We start from the raw sequence: 24,492 nt of genomic DNA, 5'->3' as shown, positions 1-24,492 counted from the left end.
TTCACTTGAACAAGAATTGTGCTGTGCCCTCTTCTGGCATAGTCCATAAAATTGAATTTTGCAATATCTCTGAAATTTGTAGTGTAATCTCATGCATTTAAAAAATGTGACCTCATTACATATTTGTTTGACATGTTGCAGAAAAAGTACCGAAAAGGATCAGTTGACATTTCCAAAATCAAGTGTGTGGAAATCGTGAAGAATGATGCTTTAGCTATTCCCTGTCAAAATAAATACCCATTTCAGGTAAGTTTCTAGGGTTGAAAACGCAGTCAACTCCATAAATAACTACAAAACAAACTTATTCAGTCTAGTCCAGATGTTTGGACTACAGCTCCAGGAGAGCAAGAGCGTGCGCACCGATCCCTCTTGCTCTCCTGGCTTCAGCGATAGTTGCGCAGCCTGCATTCGCTCCATAATACGCACACACATTTCCCCTTACTTTTTAGGAGGGTAAAAGTGTGTCTTATGGAGCGAAAAATACAGTATATCAGTGTCACAATAGCATCATACATATCTATGGTGCAACCACAAATTTGAATACTGTGTACACCTTGCCTCAGAGGTGGGAAAGGTTCAGAAGAGCTGGGAAAGGTTCAGAAAAGGAAAACCAAATGATCAAGGAGGTGGGACTACTCCCCTATAAGGAAAAACACAACATTTCCTGTTTGTGAGTTCAAGGGGGAAAGTGAGCAAGGAGAAGGTTGAGAGATGTTTGGGTCACTCATTGAAGCAGTGTATTGGAAGATTCAGGACAGACACAAAGAAGTACTTCACACAACACTTTGTTTAACTATGGAATTGTCTCCCAGAAGATGTAGTGATGGCCATCAACTTGCATGAACACCACCTATCTTGGCAGATGAATGAGACAATCAGAAACAGTACCTTCATCTTGACAGAATTGAGCGTTAGTTTACTGGTCCAGTCTGTTACGGATCCCAAGCACCAATTTTGCACTTATTGAGGAGATATGAGCTGTATAGTAGTCAATATAGCACAGCCAATATTGCCACTCTTATCTTAACTTTTCTCTTCTTCGTCCTTTCCAGGTTGTGTATGAAAACAGCACACTTTATATTTTTGCTCCCACTGCATACAGTAGAGATCAGTGGGTAAGGAACTTGAAAGAAGGTAACTGCAGCTGTTTATAACATTTGCATATGAGTGGAGAGAAGGAAAGAACCCTGATCGAAAAGGCTAACAAAGAACTTTCTCACATGTGCATACTGTACATACTGATGCATCGCCAGCCACCATTATTTAAAAACAGAAAATAGCAATTTGCGTCTAGTGATATATTTCTTGGTGGGAGGGAGGAGAAGTGAGTTGAAAACTACGTGGGGTAGAACAGTGAGAAGGGGATCATAACTACTTGTACAAGTCATGTCTTCATAAGAAATAATATTTCAACATCTTCAACACTTATTTCCCTCTTCTTGGGAACCCTAAGAATAGATCTAGATACCATCAAATGCATCTTCCTTAAACACTTCCCTTCTGGTTAATGCTAATGTTGGAGCATGGTACATGCAGGAGATAACAAGCTGCTTAACCCTTCCTGCGTCTACCAGCAAGTGCCTTCTTCAAGGGCAAACATTTTCCCTGCAGTCGTCTTATGGTCTTCTTATGATCTTGAAGACTGTCCCAGCGAATTCTTTTTAAAGCTGAAAGGTATTTGGAGGAGAGAATCAGTGGACAAGGGATTAAGCACCTCTACCCATTGATTTTTTTCTCTTGTAGTTCCCCTAGCAGTCCTTGCCCCATATTTATGTTATGGGGCCAAAATAGGACTCCCAGTGCTATGGTGCTAAGTAACATCTAATTCCATCCTAAGAATAGGCCTGTAAGGGCCTGTATGTGGGCCTGTAAGGAAGTAGGAATCTCTAATGGAGGACTCTCAGTGCCTCACTAAATTGTAATTCCCAGAATCCATTGGGAGAAATCGTGATAGTTTAGTTGATGTAAATTCAGTATAAATTTCAAGTAGAAGTTGAGGGATAATTTAAGGTCTTTGACTGTGCAGAATCCCCACTTTATCTACTATGTTTTGGATTATGAGAGCAGCAAAGCCAAAAAAATAAATAGAACTGTATCCCACAGTACTCAGAGCAAAGCCCAAAACTTCATTTTACCATAGATGATTTGGTCGTTAATGATATGGTAGATCATTTGACTTTTAATAATGTCTGAATAATGCCTGTTTGCATAGATGTTTTATATTTCGGTGGCGTTTTTCATGTTCAGGTGTACTTAATCTCTGAAGAGTGGAGATGTGTCAATAAGGATGGTTCCCTTAGGCTAAAATATTAACAGTGCTGAATCTAGAAGATTAAATTACTAACAGAACATTGGCATTTTGGCCTGAAATGTTGGCATTTTACTTTTTTGTAGAAATAAAAAACAACAATAATATAATGGTTAAATACCACCCTAAATTCTGGACAGATGGAATCTACCAGTGCTGCAGACAAACAGAAAAATTAGCGCCTGGATGTGAAAAATATAACCTCTTTGAAAACGGTAAGTGCTTGTATTCATTGTACCAGGGTAGCCAGACTTGAGGCTTGTACAATCTGCACCCTTATATCCCGGAACCTAAAGTACACCAACTGGACCTAGGTTGCAAACTAGTGGCTCAGGTAGGTAGACATACACTAAGAATTAAGAGTCAAAAGCTCTGAGCACATTTTCAGCCCAAGACATTTTGATTCGTATCAGAACCGAGCTCACCAGGCCAAGCATTCTTCTTCAGCAATTTAATGTGGTAGTGGGGAAGCTTTTTAGTTGCTGCTGTTGTGCTGGAATCTAACCCCACCTGTGTGTATCTGAAGAAGTGTGCATGCACACAAAAGCTTATACCCAGAACAAACTTAGTTGATCTCTAAGGTGCTACTGGACATTTTTTAAATTTTTTTATTTATCCCATCTCTTCGGTTTCCCTCCCCACAGCCTCCCAGATTGCTCCCCTTCCTCTCCTCTCAGTTATTTCTCTTTATGTTCAGCTGCTCTGGTTCCAATATGAACTTTCAAAAAATGAAAGAGGAAATGGGAAGTGTGTCCCTCGATGTACTTTTGGAGGCAGGTAGATGGTAATGATCCTTGCCAGCTTATAATGAAAGCCAAGAGACCAACTCTATGAGGCTGAGGTGTATTCGCCCCATAGCATGTGGTGTAGTGGTTAAGAGTGGTGGACTCGTAATCTGGTGAACCGGGTTCGATTTCCTGCTGCTCCACATGCAGCTGCTGGGTGACCTTGGGCCAGTCACACTTCTCTGAAGTCTCAGCCTCACTCACCTCACATAGTGTTTGTTGTGGGGGAGGAAGGGAAAAGGAGATTGTTAGCCGCTTTGAGACTCCTTAGGGTAGTGATAAAGCGGGATATCAAATCCAAACTCCCCCCCCTCCTCCTCCTCCTCTTCTTCTTCTTCTTCTACTACTACTACTACTTCTTCCCTCATATCTGTTGAAGGGACAGAAGAGGCTGAGCGCAGAGCCAAGAGCAGAATGGCTTCAGTGTCTGGCTTCTCCTGAACATGAGAGAGGAGGAGCCCCCTGCCACCACTGAAACTGTGCTTCACTGGGCTCTGCGCTCAGCCTCCTCCCGATGATGTGTGCTCAATGCGTGCGCATAATGTCACATGCATGCAACTCGTGCTGGGTCCATGGCGTCGTACACGGTACCTCTGATGAAAGCAGTTGTGAGCAGCAAGGTTCGTAGACTTTGTGGCCATGCATAAGGATGCAGCTTTGGCAACCCTTGTGTTTAATAATTGCCAGTCTTGCCAGTCTTGTGCAAATCACCCAGAGATATGTCAGCAGATCCCAATCTACCTTAAGGTCATCCCTGTTGTGTACTATTTATGGACCTACTTAGACTCATACTATAACCAGGGTGATTGCTGCCACCTCCATAAAGGTTCCTATTCCTGTTTAAATACTTCTGCCTGTGGTGGTTATTATTATTATTATTATTAATTGAATTTATATACCATCCCATACCCAGGGGTCTCGGGGACCTTGGGGTCCCTTTCAACTCTACAATTCTACAATTCTTCTGACAGCATGTTCAGCACACTACACCATACAGTGTCATGATACACATTTTCAGATTCTGCTTTGAACCACAATGATGGTTAATGTTGATGCCAAATTAACTTAATGGGTTAGACCCAGTGTGGAAAATTTGCACATCAGAAGTGGGGAGGGGAGTGTGTGAAATCCTGTTGCTCACTTTCATCTGTGTTGGTTAATCCGTAACCATTTCTAATGGTTAATCAATCAGCAACATGATATGATATGGGGAAGTGCAACCATTCTGATCTTTCAAAAATCTTGATGTTACATACTTAAGCCTTTAACAGATACCTCTAAATTCAGACTCTGTGATTTCTATGGTTTGTTTTAGGTATGAAGACTTTGCCTCCATCAATGCCGGATAAAAGTAAGGTAAGGAGAGAATTCAGAGCACTAAGGAGCTATAGCTGATAAGAGTTAATGGTTGCTAGTCTGATGGCTGTATTACCAGCAGTATCAGAGGTGGTTTATCTCTGAGTTGCTGTGGATCACAAGTAAAAAAGTGTTGTTGTGCTCAGGTACTGCTTGAGCTTCCTATTGGCATCTGGCTGTTCACTGTAAGATTTTATGGGTCTTTGGTCTGATTCAGCAGGGGTTGTCTTATGCTTTTAACTTACATTCCGTTCTGTACTATTATAATTGGAACTATATATTTCAGGTTGTAATACAACCTGAAATATAGGTAATCCAAATCCAATGGGGGTCTGAATAAAAGCTCCAACTCCACGTCCTAGGACCCTCATACCTACGGGACCGCCTCTCCTGGTATGCCCCACAGAAGACCTTAAGGTCCATAAACAGCCGCACCCTAGAGGTCCCGGGCCCTAAGGAAGTTAGATTAGCCTCAACCAGAGCCAGGGCCTTTTCAACACTGGCTCCAGCCTGGTGGAACGCTCTGCCTCATGAGACCAGGGCCCTGCAGGATCTGATTTCTTTCCGCAGGCCCTGTAAGACAGAGTTGTTCTGCCTGGCTTTTGGCTTGGAGTCAATTTGATTCCCGCCCCCCTCTTTCTTTTTCCTTTCTCCTCCTGTTGATGAGGCTGCTTTTTAATGTTTTAATGTTGTATTTTAATCTTGTTTTTAAGTTGTATTCATTCAACTTGTTTTTATTATTGTTTGTTAACCGCCCTAAGCCCGGCCTTGGCTGGGGAGGGCGGGGTATAAATAAAATTTATTATTATTATTAATGGACTCAGCATACACATGTTTGGAAACATGTATCTGCTGAGGCAACATATCATTATACCCCGACTGTCATGTGCTGTACCATATGCTATGCTTAATTATTCTACTCAGATCAGTATGCTGTATTTCCATACAAATGCTAGTATTCAAAGGCATATGCTTATGCTAGATCTGTGCAAACAGGTTTCTGTCTCTTCTGTCAAAACTCCCAAGCCAATTCTTAGCAACCAAACACCCACACCCTGCAGCTTGCCTCCCCCCCCCCAACCCCCCCCAACCCCCCCACATCCTACCTGTTCTAAACTTGCTAACCTAAGCCCAGGTCTTTTGTAACACAGTTGTGCTAACCTTCTGTTGTCTTAATGGCTCGTTCCCCCCACGAGGTTTCCTCCCAAGGAAATTGGTTGTGACTTAATTAACAATTAACTCATGTTAATTTTCTAGGATTAAGAGGTGTCTCCATTTAAGATGTCTGCCTGACTTAATTAGTTTTTACTTATGCTAATTCCAAGGGCTTTGAAGTTGGTCTCACACAAGACCCACTGATCTGTCTTAAGTCAGAAGGGTCTGACATCCTGTTTTAACATATCAGTTCCAATTAAAGTCTGACATTTATTAAACACTTAATTAAATGTAACAATTAGAATCTTTAAGTAAAAATAGTTCTAATACCTTGTTTCATTTTCAGAGAAGGCCCCCGCCCCCTGTTCCCCAGGAAGAAGAGGAGGAAGAGGAAGAAATAGTAGTAGCCATGTATGACTTTCAGCCCACGGAACCTCATGACTTGAGATTGGAAAGAGGTCAAGAATATACCATCCTTGAAAAAAATGACATTCACTGGTGGAAAGCAAGAAATAAATACGGGTAAGGAATCTTAAAAAGCAGAGACATCACCTTGCCAACAAAGGTCTGTATAGTTAAAGCTATGGTTTTCCCAGTAGTGATGTATGGAAGTGAGAGCTGGACCATAAAGAAGGCTGATCGCCGAAAAATTGATGCTTTTGAATTATGGTGCTGGAGGAGACTCTTGAGAGTCCCATGGACTGCAAGAAGATCAAACCTATCCATTCTGAAAGGAAATCAGCCCTGAGTGCTCACTGGAAGGACAGATTCTGAAGCTGAGACTCCAATACTTTGGCCACCTCATGAGAAGAGAAGACTCCCTGGAAAAGACCCTGATATTGGGAAAGATGGAGGGCACAAGGAGAAGGAGACGACAGAGGACAAGATGGTTGGACAGTGTTCTCGAAGCTACCAGCATGAGTTTGACCAAACTGCGGGAGGCAGTGGAAGACAGAAGTGCCTGGCGTGCTCTGGTCCATGGGGTCACAAAGAGTCAGACAAGACTAAACGACTAAACAACAACAAAGGAATGTGACCATTATTTCAGCTTTTTAATACTGCCAGAAATGGATGGTACAATGATTCCAATAGATGTAACTACATTATGATGGTCATTACTAACATTTTAATTGTTGCTGAATGGGTGTCCAACCTTTTTTCGCTCAAGAGCCAGCACCTCTCCAAAGGTTGTGTGCCAGGGCCCTGCAGGATCTGATTTCTTTCCGCAGGCCCTGTAAGACAGAGTTGTTCTGCCTGGCTTTTGGCTTGGAGTAAATTTGATTCCCCCCCCTCTTTCTTTTTCCAAACAAACAAACAAACAAACTATAATTTTTTAAATAAACAACTATGGCACAAATAGGGATGTGGGTGGCGCTGTGGGTTAAACCACAGAGCCTAGGACTTGCCGATCAGAAGGTCGGCGGTTTGAATCCCCGCAACGGAGTGAGCTCCCATTGCTCGGTCCCTGCTCCTGCCAACCTAGCAGTTCGAAGGCATGTCAAAGTGCAAGTAGATAAATAGGTACCGCTCCGGCGGGAAGGTAAACGGTGTTTCCGTGCGCTGCTCTGGTTCGCCAGAAGCGGCTTAGGCATGCTGGCCACATGACCCGGAAGCTGTACGCCAGCTCCCTTCCCTCAGCCAGTAAAGCGAGATGAGTGCCACAACCCCAGAGTCGATCACGACTGGACCTAATGGTCAGTGGTCCCTTTACCTTTACCTTTATGGCACAAATGTCAGGGCACGGCATCTCCAGATATGACTAAAAATGTCTCCTGAGGGAGGGGTGTATGTGTCCATAGTTTCCATTTATCTACTGCTTAATATTTAAAAATCTCCTAAGTGATGTAAAACATAGAAATAATACCGCTAAAATAAAAATACAGCATAAAACAGTGAACAGTAGTAGAAAAGCAGGAATTCAGACACATAAAACAGAGTCGAGTCTGATCGTATGGGTCAGGGCAATCCTGGAGAAAAAGAGATGTATTTCCAATACCTCTGAAGCAACTTAACAGGCAGAGAGAAGGGCATTCCATAGTATAGGGGCAACAGCAGAAAATACCTGCTTTCAGGTCACTATCCTGTCATATTCAGCAGGGTGTGGTACCACAAGTAGAATTTCCCCATATGATTTAAGCATCTCTAAAGGGACAGGTGGTCTTTCAGATGACTTGGTCCTGAGTTATTTAGGGCTTTTTGTGTTAGCAACCAGACTTTGAACATGTACCAATTCCTTCAGCAAAAGTGTAATACTGTATGTGCAATAAGTGCTCCACTCAACATGCTGCCTTCTGTGTTTATCATGAAGATTAAATAGATGGATCCAGAATTTGATTGGTGCACCTTCAACATGCTGTAAAGAATATATTTTAAAAGATGCTGGGAATAAAAGTTCGGATTAATTTCTTGATTTATAATGAGAATGAGCATTGGTTAAGAAAAATGTTAGTAGCACTAATACGTATGTTGAAAGCAAGCTATTATATATATATATACCGGTAATTTGTTCTTTATTATCCTGTGCATTGCTTTGAGTACCCTGTGTGGGCTAGATAGATGACTGTGGAATTTATAAATGCAAGTTTATTACTCTGACATTGTTATAATATGTGTTTTCTAAGCATGGGTTTCTTTTGGTCACTTCTAGAAGCAAAGGATATATTCCAAGCAACTATGTAACAGGAAAGAAGTCCAACAGTCTAGATCAATATGAGTAAGTAAATACTTAAATGTAATACCCGGGAGAAAATTCTTCTGTATGTATTTTGGGAACTGCATAAAAATAATTGGCTGAATCAAGTGAGCTCTGACACCCACATCTACAGTATTCTTCTTTCACCAGTTTGAGAGTAAGCTAACATTTAAAAAAGCACTCCTGACCGGTTCCAAAACTTCATAAAAGCTGTTGTTCTGTAAAACACTTACTGATACCTACCCTCTTTATTCACAGAAAATCAACATTGTAGAGTAGCTAAGGGCCACTTCACATTTTACATTAACAAAAATTGATATATGCATATATGAGTACACATCACAAGGAAATAAAACTAATTCTTTGTGACTTGTTACAGACATAACGCTGCTATTTTATTTACCATGATTAAGATATTAAAAGCAGTTTGTGGTTTTGAGCTCCCCCTTCACACCTCTTCAGCACAAACATTCCCACACATTTTCCTTGTCTGTCTTAATCATGCTCCTTTATTAACAGAGAGAATCTGGTTAGCATTAACGTTTTCTAACAATGCAGATATTCAACACTAAACCATGGTAAACAGAAATGTGGTGTGTGTATTTCTGTATGCATTTATAGGGAATAAACACAGAAGAGAGAATAATGGCATGGGCGAAGGAGCTTATAACCTATTCCCAAATTCTTAAGCATGGTTAAGGGATCAGCAAGATGTCTGAAGTGGGTCTATTCCCTGTTATGCTTTAGTATAAACATGGCCATACTACAGATGTCACATCCAAAGTCAGCAGCCTAACATATTACAGCTTTTGATTTTCTCCCCTTTCTCTTTAGATGGTACTGTCGAAATCTAAACAGAAGCAAAGCTGAACAACTCCTAAGAAACGAAGTGAGCATTTGCTTTATAATGTTTCTAAGTACAACATAAAAACTTAAACCAACATAATTTCATATGCTTGAGTGAATCATAAATCATTCAAATAGGAAAAGCTTGATGAATGAAGTTTTCATTTTTTTATTGGATTTTAGGATAAAGAAGGTGGTTTCATGGTGAGGGACTCTAGCCAACCAGGTTTATATACAGTATCCCTTTATGCAAAATTTGGAGGGTAAGTTGCTCAGTCCACAGATTACACACACACACCCCTGACAATTTTGTTGCTTGTATGTATGTAAACATCTGTCTTCCTCTTTTAAGACAAATCACACATATTTTATCATCAAACCTTTTCTGTAGAAGTAAGCTGAAACGTGTGCCTCCACTCAATTATCCAAGCAGGTCATTGCGTCAACTAAATTAGATCAAATGATGTCCTAGGATTGGTTTTATTATCCTAGCTAGTTGGAACTGGCCTCTTTGGTAAAGGAAGTTTAGAATAATTAAGAAGGTGGGAACAGTCTCTAAATTAATTTCTGATGGGCTATATGACCACCCACATTAAAGTCAGAGCTTCTCTCGACTTCAGTCCAAAGTCTCATCCACATCTGTAAAGGCTGGCATTTGCTGACCTCAAATTCCCATAAAACTGTGAGGCAGTCCCTCAGCCCCTCACCTCCATTTTCATGAGGAACTCTCCTTGTTCACTTAAGCCTCAGAATGGATCCTGTGCATTGCCTTTGCACATACCAAGGATACACTTTATGTAAGTTGCTGAAACTATCATCAGAAATACATATGTAGCTGTAAAGTTCACCAGAAATGTATTTCTTTGTTTTCTCTAACATTGCTTCTTATTCTTCTCTCTCAATTTGAATTTTTAAAATGCTGGTATTGCAAGCCTGGGGTAGACTAAATAACTTTACTAGCTTGTAGGGTTGGTCTCACACATGTGTGAGTGCTTGGGCTTAAGCTACCTGCCTACTTCTACTGTAGCTGCATGCACTAGGTTTTCACAATTGTTGTGAACAAAAGAGGCAAAGACTGTAAGTGTTTTTTAGCAGCTCACTTCAGTTAACAGTTTCAGGGCAAAGTTTGTTCCTCAATTACTCTACTGATTGAAAAACACCTGTAAATGTTTTAGTAAAATACTTTATTAGCAAGATACGTAACATAATTATGTCTAGTGCAAATGAAAAACCAAATTATTCTTATTGTTATTTTTAGAGAAGGGTTATCTGGAATAAGACACTACCATATTAAAGAAACGATGACATCACAAAAGCAGTACTACCTAGCTGAAAAACATTTATTTGACTCCATTCCTGAGCTAATTGAGTATCATAAACACAACGCTGCAGGTAAATGAGTCCAAGTTTCTTATCACTTGATTGAATGCCGCTTAACAATCTAGTTGCATAACTTTGGGAGACAAGTACATCTTCCTAGCTAGAGAGCCTGTCGCCCACTGCATAGGTCTGCACTTTCAAGCTCTGTGTCTGAGCACTCCCCACCCCTGCCGCTTTCTGTAGGAAAACCCACTCTTTAATGCTAAATCGGAACAAATGGCAATTCTGGTTTTCCACGGGTTCTTGTTTGCTCCAGTTCAGCAGCAAAGAGTGGGTTTTCATGGGGAAAGTGCTGGGGCAAGTGTGGATGTGTGCCTAGAAATGCGATCTGAAAGGAAGTCCAGATGAACCCTACGTACCCAGTGGGGTTTTTGGATTTGTTTTACGGTAATATTCCATGCTATATCACATCTTGCCCCTAAAACTCCCTTTCAGTTTCAAAAAAGAATTTGCGGTTCAGTCTTGGGGTGGTCTGCTGCTCGAGAAACAAGTTAGATGTACACTTTTAGTTTTTAAATAATAACTGGGGTGTTTTCCCTGGATACTATACCTTTGGTATTTGCGCAAAAAAACAAACTATTATTCTGTACCCCTCCTGTGCTCCCCCTTTTATTTGACTTTTTTAAACTTTCGTGGTTCCAAATTATCCTTGTTATGTATGCTATACCCTTGAACATTTTTAACTGCAGGCTGCTCCTAACTTTTTAAGCTTCTGAGAACACTTATTCTTTTTATATCTTAACATATTTGACAGCAAAGTGAATGGTTATTAATTAACAAAAATGTGGCAACCCATATCATGGTAAGCACTAATAATAGCAGGACTACATTACTACCCTTCCTAATTCCTGATGTAGTCTCCATATGGATTTTCCCCAAACTTTCAGGTCTTGTTACAAGATTACGATACCCAGTGACTCCAAAGGTGAAGCCCTCCCCAACTACGGCAGGATTCAGTTATGGTAAGTTTGCACACATACATAACAAAATATTTACAGTGGTGCCCCGCAAGACGAATGCCTCGCAAGACGGAAAACTCGCTAGACGAAAGAGTTTTCTGTTTTGGAGGTGCTTCGCAAAACAAATTTCCTATGGGCTTGCTTCGCAAGACGAAAATGTCTTGCGAGTTCCTGCGGGGTTTTTTCCCTTCCCCCCCCTTTTCTAAGCCGCTAAGCCGCTTATCTGCTTATCCGCTAAGCCGATAAGCCGCTAAAAGCCGCTAAGCCGCTAATAGCGCTAATCCGCTAAGCCGTCAATGGGCTTGCTTCGCAAGACGAAAAAACCGCTAGACAAAGAGAATCGCGGAACGGATTCTTTTCGTCTTGCGAGGCACCATTGTATTTTGAAAGTGTGGGGATTCTGTAAATCAACAAAAAGGCAATTTTGTTTGAAATTGAGTATCTTCTTACGTTCTTGGTAACGGATAATTCAGCATCTGCAATGCTGAAAAGCCTTCTCAACTCTGTAAGCCTACGGTTGATGAAATTAGACATGACAGTCATGTGATGGCCCTTACATGCTTGTTTTTAATTGACTAAATAACAGCCGTGGAATGAGGCAATCTGGATGAGGACCACTTCATGAAGGGTGGGGTGTTTTTTAACTCTTTGCCCCTGCCACGGTCCTGATTTAGATCCTCACCTCCATGGTTGCTATTTGCCCCAGGGAGGTTGACATTGGCCCTTGTAATGTTAGCCCAGAGCAACTAACAGCCACAGGAACAAAAAGAGCCCCCTCCTTAAACCTCTTGGAAAAGAGCCTTCTAATAAATGCAGAGACATCACGTTGCCGACAAAGGTCTGTATAGTTAAAGCTATGGTTTTCCCAGTGGTGATGTATGGAAGCGAGAGCTGGACCACAAAGAAGGCTGATTGCCGAAGAATTGATGCTATTGAATTATAGTGCTGGAGGAGACTCTTGAGAGTCCCATGGACTGCAAGAAGATTAAACCTATCCATTCTGAAGGAAATCAGCCCTGAGTGCTCACTGGAAGGACAGATCCTGAATCTGAGGGTCCAATACTTTGGCCACCTCATGAGAAGAGAAGACTCCCTGGAAAAGACCCTGATGTTGGGAAAGATGGAGGGCACAAGGAGAAGGGGACGACAGAGGACGAGATGGTTGGACAGTGTTCTCGAAGCTACCAGCATGAGTTTGACCAAACTGCGGGAGGCAGTGGAATTCAGGAGTGCCTGGCATTCTCTGGTCCATGGGGTCACGAAGAGTCGGACATGACTAAGCAACAAATAACAACAAAGAAGAAAACAAACACACAAGCACCAATCCTGTGATTGGGGTTGTGTCTCGTTTAGGCCTTAAAATAGCCTTTCCCAGGACAATATGGTAGGAGCTACTCTTCCCCTACTCTGATTATTATGATAGGTTAGGTCCAACAGTAATTCATATGAAATATAATAGAGTGTAATTAGACTAAGGGGGAAAGGGGAAATATTGGCACTAGACTGAAAGATGCTGGAACAAGAATCACCATGTTAACGGCAGATGGGATGTGGAGTAATGTCTTAAACTACAAAAGCATAATCTGACACATTAGGGGTTGAAGCTTTCTTGAGAACAGACACAAGCGGCTCAGAGAAGTACCAGATCGCAGTGCTTTTATTTTATCAAACAAAGGCTGGGTTGGCTTCTGTCAAGTGTGAGAAGCATGAGAGATATTGCTTCTGAAGGGGCAAGTGGATTACAGTACACAATCTACATTTTGTTGATTGGGGCCTATCCACACCTTCCTCTTGTCACACTCCAGGTTTTCTCTTGATTGACGTTTGCTCTGATTTAGAACTGAATACAGTGGTACCTCGGGTTACATACGCTTCAGGTTACATACGCTTCAGGTTACAGACTCCGCTAACCCAGAAATAGTACCTTGGGTTAAGAACTTTTCTTCAGGATGAGAACAGAAATCGTGCTCTGGCGGCACGGCGGCAGCGGGACGCCCCATTAGCTAAAGTGGTGCTTCAGGTTAAGAACACTTTCAGGTTAAGAACGGACCTCCGGAACGAATTAAATACTTAACCCGAGGTACCACTGTAGTGGGTTTTCCATGGGAAAAGGAGCAGGGACCAGAGGAGATACCGCTTGGACCCCTGCCTAGAAAGCGTCAGTCAAGCAGAAAACTGCTTGGACGAGCCCTCAATAAAATGTCTCCTGTGAAAGATTTGTCTGTATCAGAAAGTTGGGAGCTTAGGTATAAAAAGTTTTAGATTTTTTTAAAAAAAAAACCTACAAGAACCTGTTGAGTGGAGAGGATTCCTGAAGATCCAGCTGCTGTGGAGTCATCTTCTTTGAGAAAGATGTCCCAACTATCCATTTTTTAAGGAAGGCTTTGAGAATGAGAAGTGGGGATTCTGCAGCGAGTGGGAAAGGATGGATAATGGTTTTGGCTGGGTCTCTTTCGGAAAAAGAAAAGGGGAACAGGGGGGGGGGGCACAAGCATTGCCTTCCTCTGAACACCTTCATTTTATTTTCCTCCCTTGTAGAGAAATGGGAGATCAATCCTGCCGAGCTCACCTTCATGAGAGAGTTGGGCAGCGGCCTTTTTGGCGTGGTGCGCCTTGGCAAATGGAGAGCGCAATATAAAGTGGCCATCAAAGCAATCCGAGAAGGTGCAATGTACGAAGAGGACTTCATAGAAGAAGCTAAAGTGATGATGTAAGTAACGTGTATAGGTGCTAGGCTTTGCTTTTAAAACCCTAAAGAGCCTGGTCCTTATGTATCTTCTCCCTAGGGTATTTGCCTGCAGCTTTATTTATTTAAAGGGACGCGGGTGGCGCTGTGGGTTAAACCACAGAGCCTAGGACTTGCCGATCAGAAGGTCAGTGGTTCAAATCCCCACAACGGGGTGAGCTCCCATTGCTCGGTCCCTGCTCCTGCCAACCTAGCAGTTTGAAAGCACGTCAAAGTGCAAGTAGATAAATAGGTATTGCTCCGGCGGGAAGGTAAACGGTGTTTCTGTGCACTTCTCTGGTTCGCCAGAAGCGGCTTAGTCATGCTGGCCACATGACCCGGAAGCTGTACGCCGGCTCCCTCAGCCAATAAAGGAAGATGAGCGCCACAACCCCAGAGTCGGCCACGACTGGACCTAATGGTCAGGGGTGCCTTTACCTTATTTATTTAAAGTACAGTGGTACCTCGGGTTTCAGATGCTTCAGGTTACAGACTCCGCTAACCCAGAAATATTACCTCGGGTTAAGAACTTTGCTTCAGGATGAGAACAGAAATCATGTTCTGGTGGTGCGGCGGCAGCAGGAGGCCCCACTAGCTAAAGTGGTGCTTCAGGTTAAGAACAGTTTCAGGTTAAGAACGGGCCTCCGGAACGAATTAAGTACTTAACCCGAGGTACCACTGTATTTTTATTCCACCCTTTGGTTGAAAAAGCTCTCTGAGTATATTTGGTGTTTTGTTGGAGGGGATGCCAGGGAACAGGGAATTATGTTCACATGTGGTGGGGGTTTAAATATGTACAATTTTTCTGACAAAGGGTCTTTAAGGAGATAACAGAAATCACTGGGTTAAAGCTGACTGAAAGTCCAGAGGTAGCATTCTTATCAATTTACGATGGAGTGGAAGGTTCACAGCCTATGAAGGACTTGTTCACAAAATTATTGACAGCTGCACGCATTATTGTAGCTGGGAAGAGGAAGGGGCAGGCAGAATATAATATAGAAGAATGGTATAAAGAGGTGTGGGGTGTAGTTATTAATGATAACTTAACATGTGCCATTAAGGTAAGATGGGGACAAAGCAGGAGAAATTATTTTGAGGAGATATGGAGGGTGTTTGTAGAATTTGTACTGTTAAATACAGAAAGGGGTCAAACTATCGCAAGAGGTGTTGAAATATTGGAAGCTTGGATAGTTACAATAGAATGGTCTTGGTGGTGGGGTGCACATTTTTATTCTTATTTATTTATGATTATTACTTTGTCAAAATAAATAAAATAATTTTAAAAAGAAAAGACTCTCATAGTGTCCCACAAATATCAGGAGTCAAACCCTCAGCTCAGTCTTTTAGACATGATGTGCACGAAAAAGCGAATGGAGGGAGTAGGAAAAATCTAACTCAGACACAATTCTTAAAAGTCATAGTGATAAGTCTTATAATGACCAGCTGGGATAGAAATGGTTCAGGCAGCTTTAGGGAATGGCCAAAGACAGCTGGTCGCTCAGCAGAGGCAATTAAATATATGGATTTTAATTCCTTTCAGGAAGTTGACGCATCCAAAATTAGTCCAGCTGTATGGTGTCTGCACCCAGCAGAGACCTATTTACATAGTGACAGAGTTCATGGAGCACGGCTGCCTTCTGAATTACCTTCGGCAAAGACGTGGACACTTTACGAAAGACCATCTGCTGACAATGTGCCAGGATGTTTGTGAAGGGATGGAGTACCTGGAAAGAAACAGCTTTATTCACAGAGATCTGGTAAATAATATACTGAGGAGTCTTTATATTTTGCTTCATATAGAAAACGTAATTATTAAAGAAACGGTGTTCAAAATGCCACTGTTTTTGGTGGTTTATGAATATTGTCTTACTCAGTTGGGGTGACCAAAGGGAAAGGAAAGCAAGATTCTTATCCCTTAACATATGCCAGAGGTTTTCAACCTTTTTGAGTCCACGGCTCCCTTAACCAACTACATTCTTTCTTCGGCACCCCTGTGGGGCTCAGGAGCCCAGTTATATCACCCCTTGCCTGCAGAGCTGGCAGCCTCTCACCCTTTTTTGAACACCTTCCCTTGTGGAGTGTTCCCTCAGCCTCTCCCCTCTCCTTGGGAGTCCTCCAGGGAGCCACTGTTGCCATCCCTGGTCTCTGAGCTCCCCCCCCTCCCCAAAGAGAGGGGCCTCCCAGAGGCACAATTCATCTGCAGAGCTTATAACCAGGACTGCTGCAATAAACAGGTGCGCAAGCCTTGGGGAGGCAGAGACACAAGAGGGCATCAGAAGAGGGAGGGAAAGAAAGAGGAACAGAGGCCAGTGTTGCCCGCAGCACCCTTGATCATCATTCTAGGCACCCTAGGGTGCCATGGCACACTGGTTAGAAACGACTGGAATATGCTTTACCCTGCATGATGAGTTGCACTTGCCAAAATTCTCACTTTGGCATCTCTGCTAGTATCCTGGTTTTCTTTGCATTTGGTTACCCCATGCCTGCATAGGCTACAGGATACAGTCACTAATGATTTAAGAGTCCTTGATACATCTGATATTGTTTGTCTTCATCATTAAGTTTTGCTTTCTGTTGAAATAGTAGCCAAGCTCAGGAGTCATGCATGGCATTTATTTGAGATCTTTGGACATGGGCCAGGATACAAATGTAACTAATAAATATTTTATTTTGACTCTCAGATCATTAGAGAGATAGCCTTTTCTTTTTCTTATGCTTTCATGTGGAAACTTCAAGAGATTTCAGGCTGGGGACTGATTTCAGACAGGTGTATCCCCGTGTGAGAATGAGGCACCAAAGCTACCTATTATTTTTAGCCACCCCAAATATGAGTATGTGATGTTCAGGTTGCCTTAAGTATTTTATGAAAGACACTTCAGTCCTAGCTGAACTTGAAATCTGGCCAAAGAGAGCTTATTATGCAATAATTTTGTTAGGGTCTACAATACCTTTTTGTATACAGCTCCTGTCCCTTGAAAATACGCCTGCCTCTCATTCTGCTGCCCTCAATGGCATCCAAAATATGCCTCCACCTGAGGCAACCACTTGAGGTTTGCTACACGTGGGTAGCACTTTGGTCTAAACCACTGAGCCTAGGGCTTGCTGATCGGAAGGTCAGCGGTTCAAATCCCTGCGACGGGGTGAGCTCCCGTTGTTTGGTCCCAGCTCTTGCCCACCTAGCAGTTCAAGAGCACATCAAAGCGCAAGTAGATAACTAGGTATTGCTCCGGCAGGAAGGTAAACGGCGTTTCTGTGCGCTGCTCTGGCTCGCCAGAAGCGGCTTACTCATGCTGGCCACATGACCCGGAAGCTGTCTGCGGACAAATGCTGGCTCCCTTGGCTTATAGAGCGAGATGAGTGCGCAACCCCCGAGTCGTCCGCAACTGGACCTAATGGTCAGGGGTCCTTTACCTTTAGGGTTGCCTCTGCACAGTTGCAGTTTTCAAAATTTAAGCTTAGCACATTCTTATCCGGCTGTATCGTCACTGTAAATAATAACATGCCTGTGTTTTCCCTCAGGCTGCTAGAAACTGCTTAGTGAATGAATCAGGGGTGGTGAAAGTGTCTGACTTCGGAATGACAAGGTACTGGCCTCTGGAAATTAAGTAGAACTGGTGCATTTTGCATGGGCATGTGTGAAAATTACAAGGGGACTGGAATTTGTACCTAGACTGAGCCTGCATAAGCCAAATGCAGCTTTGAAAGGGACTTCTGAAGATTCCCAGGGGTGGGGAATCAGATGATGTCATTGTGATTGGTGGATTCAGAAGTCTTTCCACTCATAGATGGAGGCCTGCAGCAGCTGCATACCTGAAACTGCAAAACAACAACAACCCAAAGAGTTGCGGTTGTCAAATTCCTGACAGCTCCTAATACATGCGACCAATAAATGCGGGTACAAGTACAGATTACAAGTTGTTGCAGGTTTAAATATTAGTTCCATAGTTCAGTGTTTCCCAACCTTGTGCCTCCAGCTGTTTTTGGACTACAATTCCCATCATCCCTTGCCACTGGTCTTGCTAGTCAGGGATGATGGGAGTTGTAGTTCAAAAAACAGCTGGAGGCACAAGGTTGGGAAACACTGCCATAGTTAATACTTTCAAATGATGTTTGTGAAGTTTACAAGTAGCCACTAGATGGAGGTGTGAACACTTACCTCTTGATGGGCTTCTAGGGCTGGTTTCAGACTGGAGGAATCATATAGTGTTTTCCTTTTTTAGGTATGTGCTTGATGACCAGTACACAAGCTCTTCAGGTGCTAAGTTTCCTGTGAAGTGGTGCCCCCCAGAGGTTTTCAATTATAGCAGGTTCAGCAGCAAGTCAGATGTCTGGTCTTTTGGTAAGCTGACTATGTTTTTATTCCATTTTAAATGTGGAGGTATTATTACTATTGGCTACAAACTGCCCACATAATTTGTATTTACTCTTTAAAACTGGGGTGGAGAACACTTTGGCTAGTGGGCCAGATTGTTATCTCACCTACCCCTTGAGGACCAGGTTTGACATGTGGGCCAAATCGGCCATTTCTCAATCACCTGACCTTTTTTTTACCTTCAAGGGTCTCAGCCCCTTTCAAGGCACTCTTTAAGAGGAGTTTCTGAAGATCTGATAAGCCGAAGCATCATGTGATAGTCGTGGTTGCATGAATAGGCCGTCAAATCTTCTCTGAGATGTTATACATAATTTATCTATTCAGTCCAACTAATTTTTCTCCATATGGCTTATTCTCATTCTTACTTTTCCAGTTTCAATTTTAAATTATCTTAGAAGACTTTGGGCCAGCAGACATAAAAGACAACAAGTACCTTACTAGGAATTATTTCTTATTAACATATTTACCACTACAGATACATGCATGTTCTAGTTTAGATAACATCTCTCTGGTAATCAGCCAGCGGTCTTTCTGTGTCTCTTAATTTTTCAGGTGTTCTCATGTGGGAAGTATTTACTGAAGGCAAAATGCCCTTTGAGACTAACACGAACTATGAAGTAGTGACTATGGTTAGCCAAGGACACCGTCTATTTCGGCCAAAGTTAGCATCTAAGAATATTTACGATGTGATGTTGTTGTGCTGGCATGAGGTACAGTACCTTATATTTTAGTTGTTCATCTCCATGTGATCCCTGATATACAATATTTGTTGTTTAGTCGTTTAGTCGTGTCCGACTCTTTGTGACCCCCTGGACCAGAGCACGCCAGGCACTCCTGTCTTCCACTGCCTCCCGCAGTTTGGTCAAACTCATGCTGGTAGCTTCGAGAACACTGTCCAACCATCTCGTCCTCTGTCGCCCCCTTCTCCTTGTGCCCTCCATCTTTCCCAACATCAGGGTCTTTTCCAGGGAGTCTTCTCTTCTCATGAGGTGGCCAAAGTATTGGAGTCTCAGCTTCAGGATCTGTCCTTCCAGTGAGCACTCAGGGCTGATTTCCTTCAGAATGGAGAGGTTTGATCTTCTTGCAGTCCATGGGACTCTCAAGAGTCTCCTCCAGCACCATAATCCAAAAGCATCAATTCTTTGGCGATCAGCCTTCTTTATGTTCCAGCTCTCACTTCCATACATCACTACTGGGGAAACCATAGCTTTAACTATACAGACCTTTGTTGGCAAGGTGATATCTCTGCTTTTAAGATGCTGTCTAGGATATACAATATAGGAATGCTTTATACTTAACCATGAAGACAGAGAACAATCAAGGCTAAAGAACAAAGCAAGAAAAGAAGGCAGGATAGGTTAGTTGGTAAAAGCATGAGACTCTTAATCTCAGGGTTGTGGGTTTGTGCCCCACATTGGGTAAAAAGATTCCTGCATTGCTGGGGGTTGGACTAGATGACCCTCGGGATCCCTTCCAACTCCAAAATCTAGATTCTATATAATTTGAAAGGAGAAATCCAATACAGACCCAGGGTTTCTGTACACTGCAGCAAACTGGATTTGCACCGACTTGTCTCCCCATTAATGTAGGGGCACCCCATGGTTTTCCCAGACCTTCCCCTCTTTAAATGCTATTTCCCCCCAATCATTGGAAAGTCCAAAGGGGCCAGGATCAAAGAACCCTGCATTTACAGGGGGAAAGGTGAAACAGGGAGGGCATCATGCTCCAGTGTGGACAAGCCTTTTGAGTGGAATTTGCATGGTTCCTGAATTGTAAGAATGAGCAATCCCTACTTGATGGAATCACTTTGGGGGCACAGGTGAGAGAGATGCCATCAAAAAATAGAAAGGGGGAAGTAATTAGAGAACCCGTGACACCAATAAGTGACTGGCCTTCTTATAGGACATTGCACTTTCGGGTTTTTTTGGGGGGGGCGGGAATTGAGTAGAATTGTTTACATCAGATACAGTGGTGCCTCGCAAGACGAAAAGAATCCGTTCCGCGAGTCTCTTTGTCTTGCCGTCTTTTCGTTTTGCTAAGCAAGCCCTTTGACAGCTTAGCAGATTAGCGCTATTAGCGGCTTAGCGGCTCAGCTGATAAGCGGCTTAGCGGCTCAGCTGATAAGCGGCTCAGCTGATAAGCGGCTTAGCGGCTCAGCTGATAAGCGGCTTAGCGGCTTAGAAAAAGGGGGGGAGGGAAAAAACCTGCAGGAACTCGCAAGACATTTTCGTCTTGCGAAGCAAGCCCATAGGAAATTCGTTTTGCGAAGCACCTCCAAAACGGAAAACCCTTTCGTCTAGCGGGTTTTCTGTCTTGCGAGGCATTCGTCTTGCGGGGCACCACTGTATATGCAAAAGATTTCCCTCTAACAAAATAAAACCTTTATCGTTGTTAGCAAATCCATCCTGATACTTCTAAAGTCTGGGCTCAGTTGGAAGATGGACTATATGATTTAGTAATAGCAGGGAAGAATGAGAAATTATTTGCTTCTGTTCTAAAAAGTAAATAAAAATCCCCATACTTCTTACCCATTTATTTTCCCTCTGTAACTCGGGTTGGGCTGAAGGTCTCTAATGTTATTTTGAATATATTTAATTTATTCATTTGCATTTGTCCCCCCCCTAATTATTTGTGATTCATCTGAGCAGTACACCAGGTGTATTAATGGAAAGGTGGTAGGGGTGGAGCAATCCTCTCTACTACTGAATTATTAGCTTTTACCTGCTTTTTTGTTGTTGTGTTAATAAAGATATTGTTTTAATCAGAGTTAAAGAATCGGCAGCTCACAATAATGCTATCTATTAATTTCTAGAAACCGGAGGGACGCCCTACATTTCAGGATTTGCTGCAGATGATTGATACCATAGCAGAGGATGCTTCCTGAAAAGGCATGAGAGGAACAAAGTTGTTCACAGTAGAGACAGCATTCTGAAAAGCCATGCTCCTGGATGTTGCTTCAAAGGGCCACACACAGAGAGAGGACAACAATGCAGAGTTTCCTTCTCCTTAAAAGGAAGTGTTTTACCAAGATAGCCATAGTTTGCTCAGCCATTTAATGAGTCTGTGAAGTAGACACTGATGAGGGTTGATGAGGTGGAAAACATGGTTCTTGGCTGGGGGAAGAAACAGGATGTAACCACACTTGGAGCCCTAAATTGCAGAGTAGTAACTGGATTTTATAAAAGTCTCTTCCCACTTCTATCAACCAAATGTGGCAAGGACTTCAGCATCAATGTTTCCAAGGCTTTCCTGAAAATGCAGCATCACATTGGCTCACCAAAGCTATAAATATTGGCATTCGCTCATGATCTTGCAGTGCTCTTTTGTTTTGGTTCCTTTAATAGTTGGCACTGCAGCACCTCTCAGCTGTGCCACCTCAAATGAAGGACCGTGTTCTTTTAATCTTCTCACCTGGACTTTTTCTACAGAATAACTGTAGAAGCAGACCAGAAGCTAGTCCTACGACTACTGCTACTCTGTGCATTGTAGCACTTAGCAGATACAGAAGTGGTGACTGGATAGTGCGCTATATTAGCAGAGGCTGGATTCTAAATCCCTCTTCACCAATGAAACCCTTATGGGGATTGTGGACCAACTGCTATCTTTCAACCTAACCTACCTCACAGGGTTGTTGAGAGGCCAAAGGGAGAGAGGACAAGAGATTCTCTTGAGTTTCTTAGAGGAAGGGTGGGATAAAAAAATGTAGAAGTTCTAGTGGATGACAAGCTGCTGCAATTCACCCTGAGCCTATGGATTAGGAAAATGTATTAAATGAAGAAGAAAACCTGCTTAGGGGGGACTTTGACACAGCATTCACATACATACATATATATATATATGTATATATATATGTATATATTTCACATCCTGTAAATATATACACTGCACACATGTATTTATATGAATGGGACTTTAGGTTTTCTTGAAAGATTTGAAAAGTACAACTTGTTGAATCCTTTTTATGTTGCTCATGTAGCTGAACACATCGCCAAGAGCTGAAAGAGTAAAGTTTCAGCGTTACTATAAACTGAAGAGTTATTGGTCAGTGTGCTGCAGTTGATAAAATGCTCTTCGCAACCCTCATAAAATACTGTACCAAAAATGTGTCTAATAAATAATATGCATATTGTTTGAAATCTTGATAAAGGCTGTGCCACTGATTTTTATTTCCAGACTTGTCTGGAATTAATTTTAACACTTTCGCATTAGGATTCCCCCAAGATGTTTCGCTGCTCTGGTCTGCTGTGCTACACAGTGTGACATTACAAGGAACATTCAAGTCTTCTGCAACTTTCTACCTCTTGGATCATGTGCTGCCTTACTGGACACCCTTAGATGCAGGAGAGAAACTATAACTCAAAAAGGTAGGCCTCCTGACAGATTACATCAAATTATGACTCCTTGTAACCATGAGCTCCATATTATCCAAATTATATCCCCAAGGATAGCAGAATTACCTGCATGAATTCAAGCAGATGACATTTGAATACTTACTATTTTACATAATACAGTGGTACCTTGGTTTTCGAGTGTCTCAGAAGCCAAACGTTTCGGAACCCGGAAGTGAATGCTTCCATTTTCGAACGTGCCTCGGAAGTCGAACGGCTTCTGAGGCATGTTCCTCAATTTTCTCAACTGAATTTGCCGACTGCTCACTATGCTTCGGTTGTCGAACGTTTCGGAAGTCGAACGTTCTTCCAGAACAGATTACGTTCAACAACAGAGGTACCGCTGTATTACCTTAGAAAAATTCTAGCCATAGGAAGAGGTGAGACATTTTTTTCAGCTACCTTGCTGGCTTCTGAAATCTGTGTCCACGCAAACTTTCAAGTGTATCTCTAGCACAGCTAGAAAGCAGCTGCTATTAAAATACATATTTTCAAGAAGCTGAATGCTATCCACTACCAACTTTTTCCAAAACTTGCAGCATAGGGTTTGTCCCAACTTCTGCTTGTCCCATGCATAGAAAGCATGGGTCTGAGAGGTTTTCTGCTTGTCTTCTGCTTTCTAGGTACAGGTGCAGGAAGCTTTGCTTTTGCCCTGCCCTCCCCCCCCCCCCGGAAAACCCACTTTTAAGCACTAAATCAGAACAATTGGCAGTTCACGCAAAACCCAATTGCTGTTTTCCGATTCAGCACTAAACCATGCAAAAGCTCTCTTCATAAGAGTGATATCACGGAAGCAAAATGGTTTTTTATGTACTCTCCACATTAACTCACGAAAAAGAGAATTGCCAAGGTAAGCCTTCTCCAAATTTTCTCAGTTCAGGTTTTCGTACAGAAGGAAAGGCTACTTTATTGTTGTATGAAAAATATTCCCGTATCTGTTTATTTGCTTCATTCAAAAACAACTATGCCAGGTCATATGGAACCAGACCTCCCACCTCTCTGCTCATCAATCCCATTGCTAAAAGTTCCTACAGGAACCAACATAAATTCCCCAAAACACTTCTGTCTCTCATTAAAAAGAAGAAGTGGGCACAAACACACTTTATTGAAACAATATAATTCCGCCCCCCCCCCCTTGTTTGGACATCATAGTATCAACCTTAAAATCTTTATATCAGAAAGTTAACATCTTAAAAATAAGTTTTATTCAAATGTATCAAGTCAAAATTTTTGTACACACACAAAAAATCCTGAATGACATTAAAGACTTCCCTGCACATAAAAGTATGCTTCTCTGATAAACATTTTAAAATACAATGTTTGCTCATTTCAAAAAGGAGGTTAACACTGGGTAAATAAGAGTGCGAACGGATAAGGTATTTCCTCTGATTTTTTTTTTTTAAAAAGGTTTAAGTAATAAAAAAAAAATTATAACATGGACAAATGCCATACCTTACAAAAATAAATAAATTTTAATCTACGGCATCTACTCTGCATGTAAAGGACTCGTTTTCAGATAACTTACG

At 42.2% G+C, this 24,492-nt stretch overlaps 1 protein-coding gene across 5 annotated transcripts in view; it reads left to right on the top strand.

Moving 5' to 3' along the window:
• The window catches only part of TEC (tec protein tyrosine kinase), an 80,534-nt gene extending 56,171 nt beyond the window's left edge, over positions 1-24,363 (top strand). For all 5 annotated transcript variants that reach the window (XM_079989717.1, XM_079989716.1, XM_079989718.1 and 2 more), the window contains 16 exons: positions 142-246; positions 1,053-1,134; positions 2,395-2,523; positions 4,409-4,449; positions 5,951-6,126; positions 8,252-8,317; positions 9,131-9,185; positions 9,326-9,405; positions 10,401-10,534; positions 11,410-11,484; positions 14,020-14,191; positions 15,747-15,963; positions 17,726-17,790; positions 18,427-18,545; positions 19,131-19,288; positions 21,391-24,363. In XM_079989717.1, coding sequence (XP_079845843.1) covers positions 142-246; positions 1,053-1,134; positions 2,395-2,523; positions 4,409-4,449; positions 5,951-6,126; positions 8,252-8,317; positions 9,131-9,185; positions 9,326-9,405; positions 10,401-10,534; positions 11,410-11,484; positions 14,020-14,191; positions 15,747-15,963; positions 17,726-17,790; positions 18,427-18,545; positions 19,131-19,288; positions 21,391-21,462 — 1,746 coding nt within the window. In that variant the 3' untranslated portion in view covers positions 21,463-24,363. The remainder of the gene's footprint in view (positions 1-141; positions 247-1,052; positions 1,135-2,394; positions 2,524-4,408; positions 4,450-5,950; positions 6,127-8,251; positions 8,318-9,130; positions 9,186-9,325; positions 9,406-10,400; positions 10,535-11,409; positions 11,485-14,019; positions 14,192-15,746; positions 15,964-17,725; positions 17,791-18,426; positions 18,546-19,130; positions 19,289-21,390) is intronic.
• The last annotated feature ends 129 nt before the right edge of the window (positions 24,364-24,492 follow it).

This window comes from Podarcis cretensis (assembly GCF_951804945.1).
Source record: "Podarcis cretensis genome assembly, chromosome: 9".
Classification (NCBI taxonomy): Eukaryota; Metazoa; Chordata; class Lepidosauria; order Squamata; family Lacertidae; genus Podarcis; species Podarcis cretensis.
This window is presented reverse-complemented; position numbering and strand designations above follow the sequence as displayed.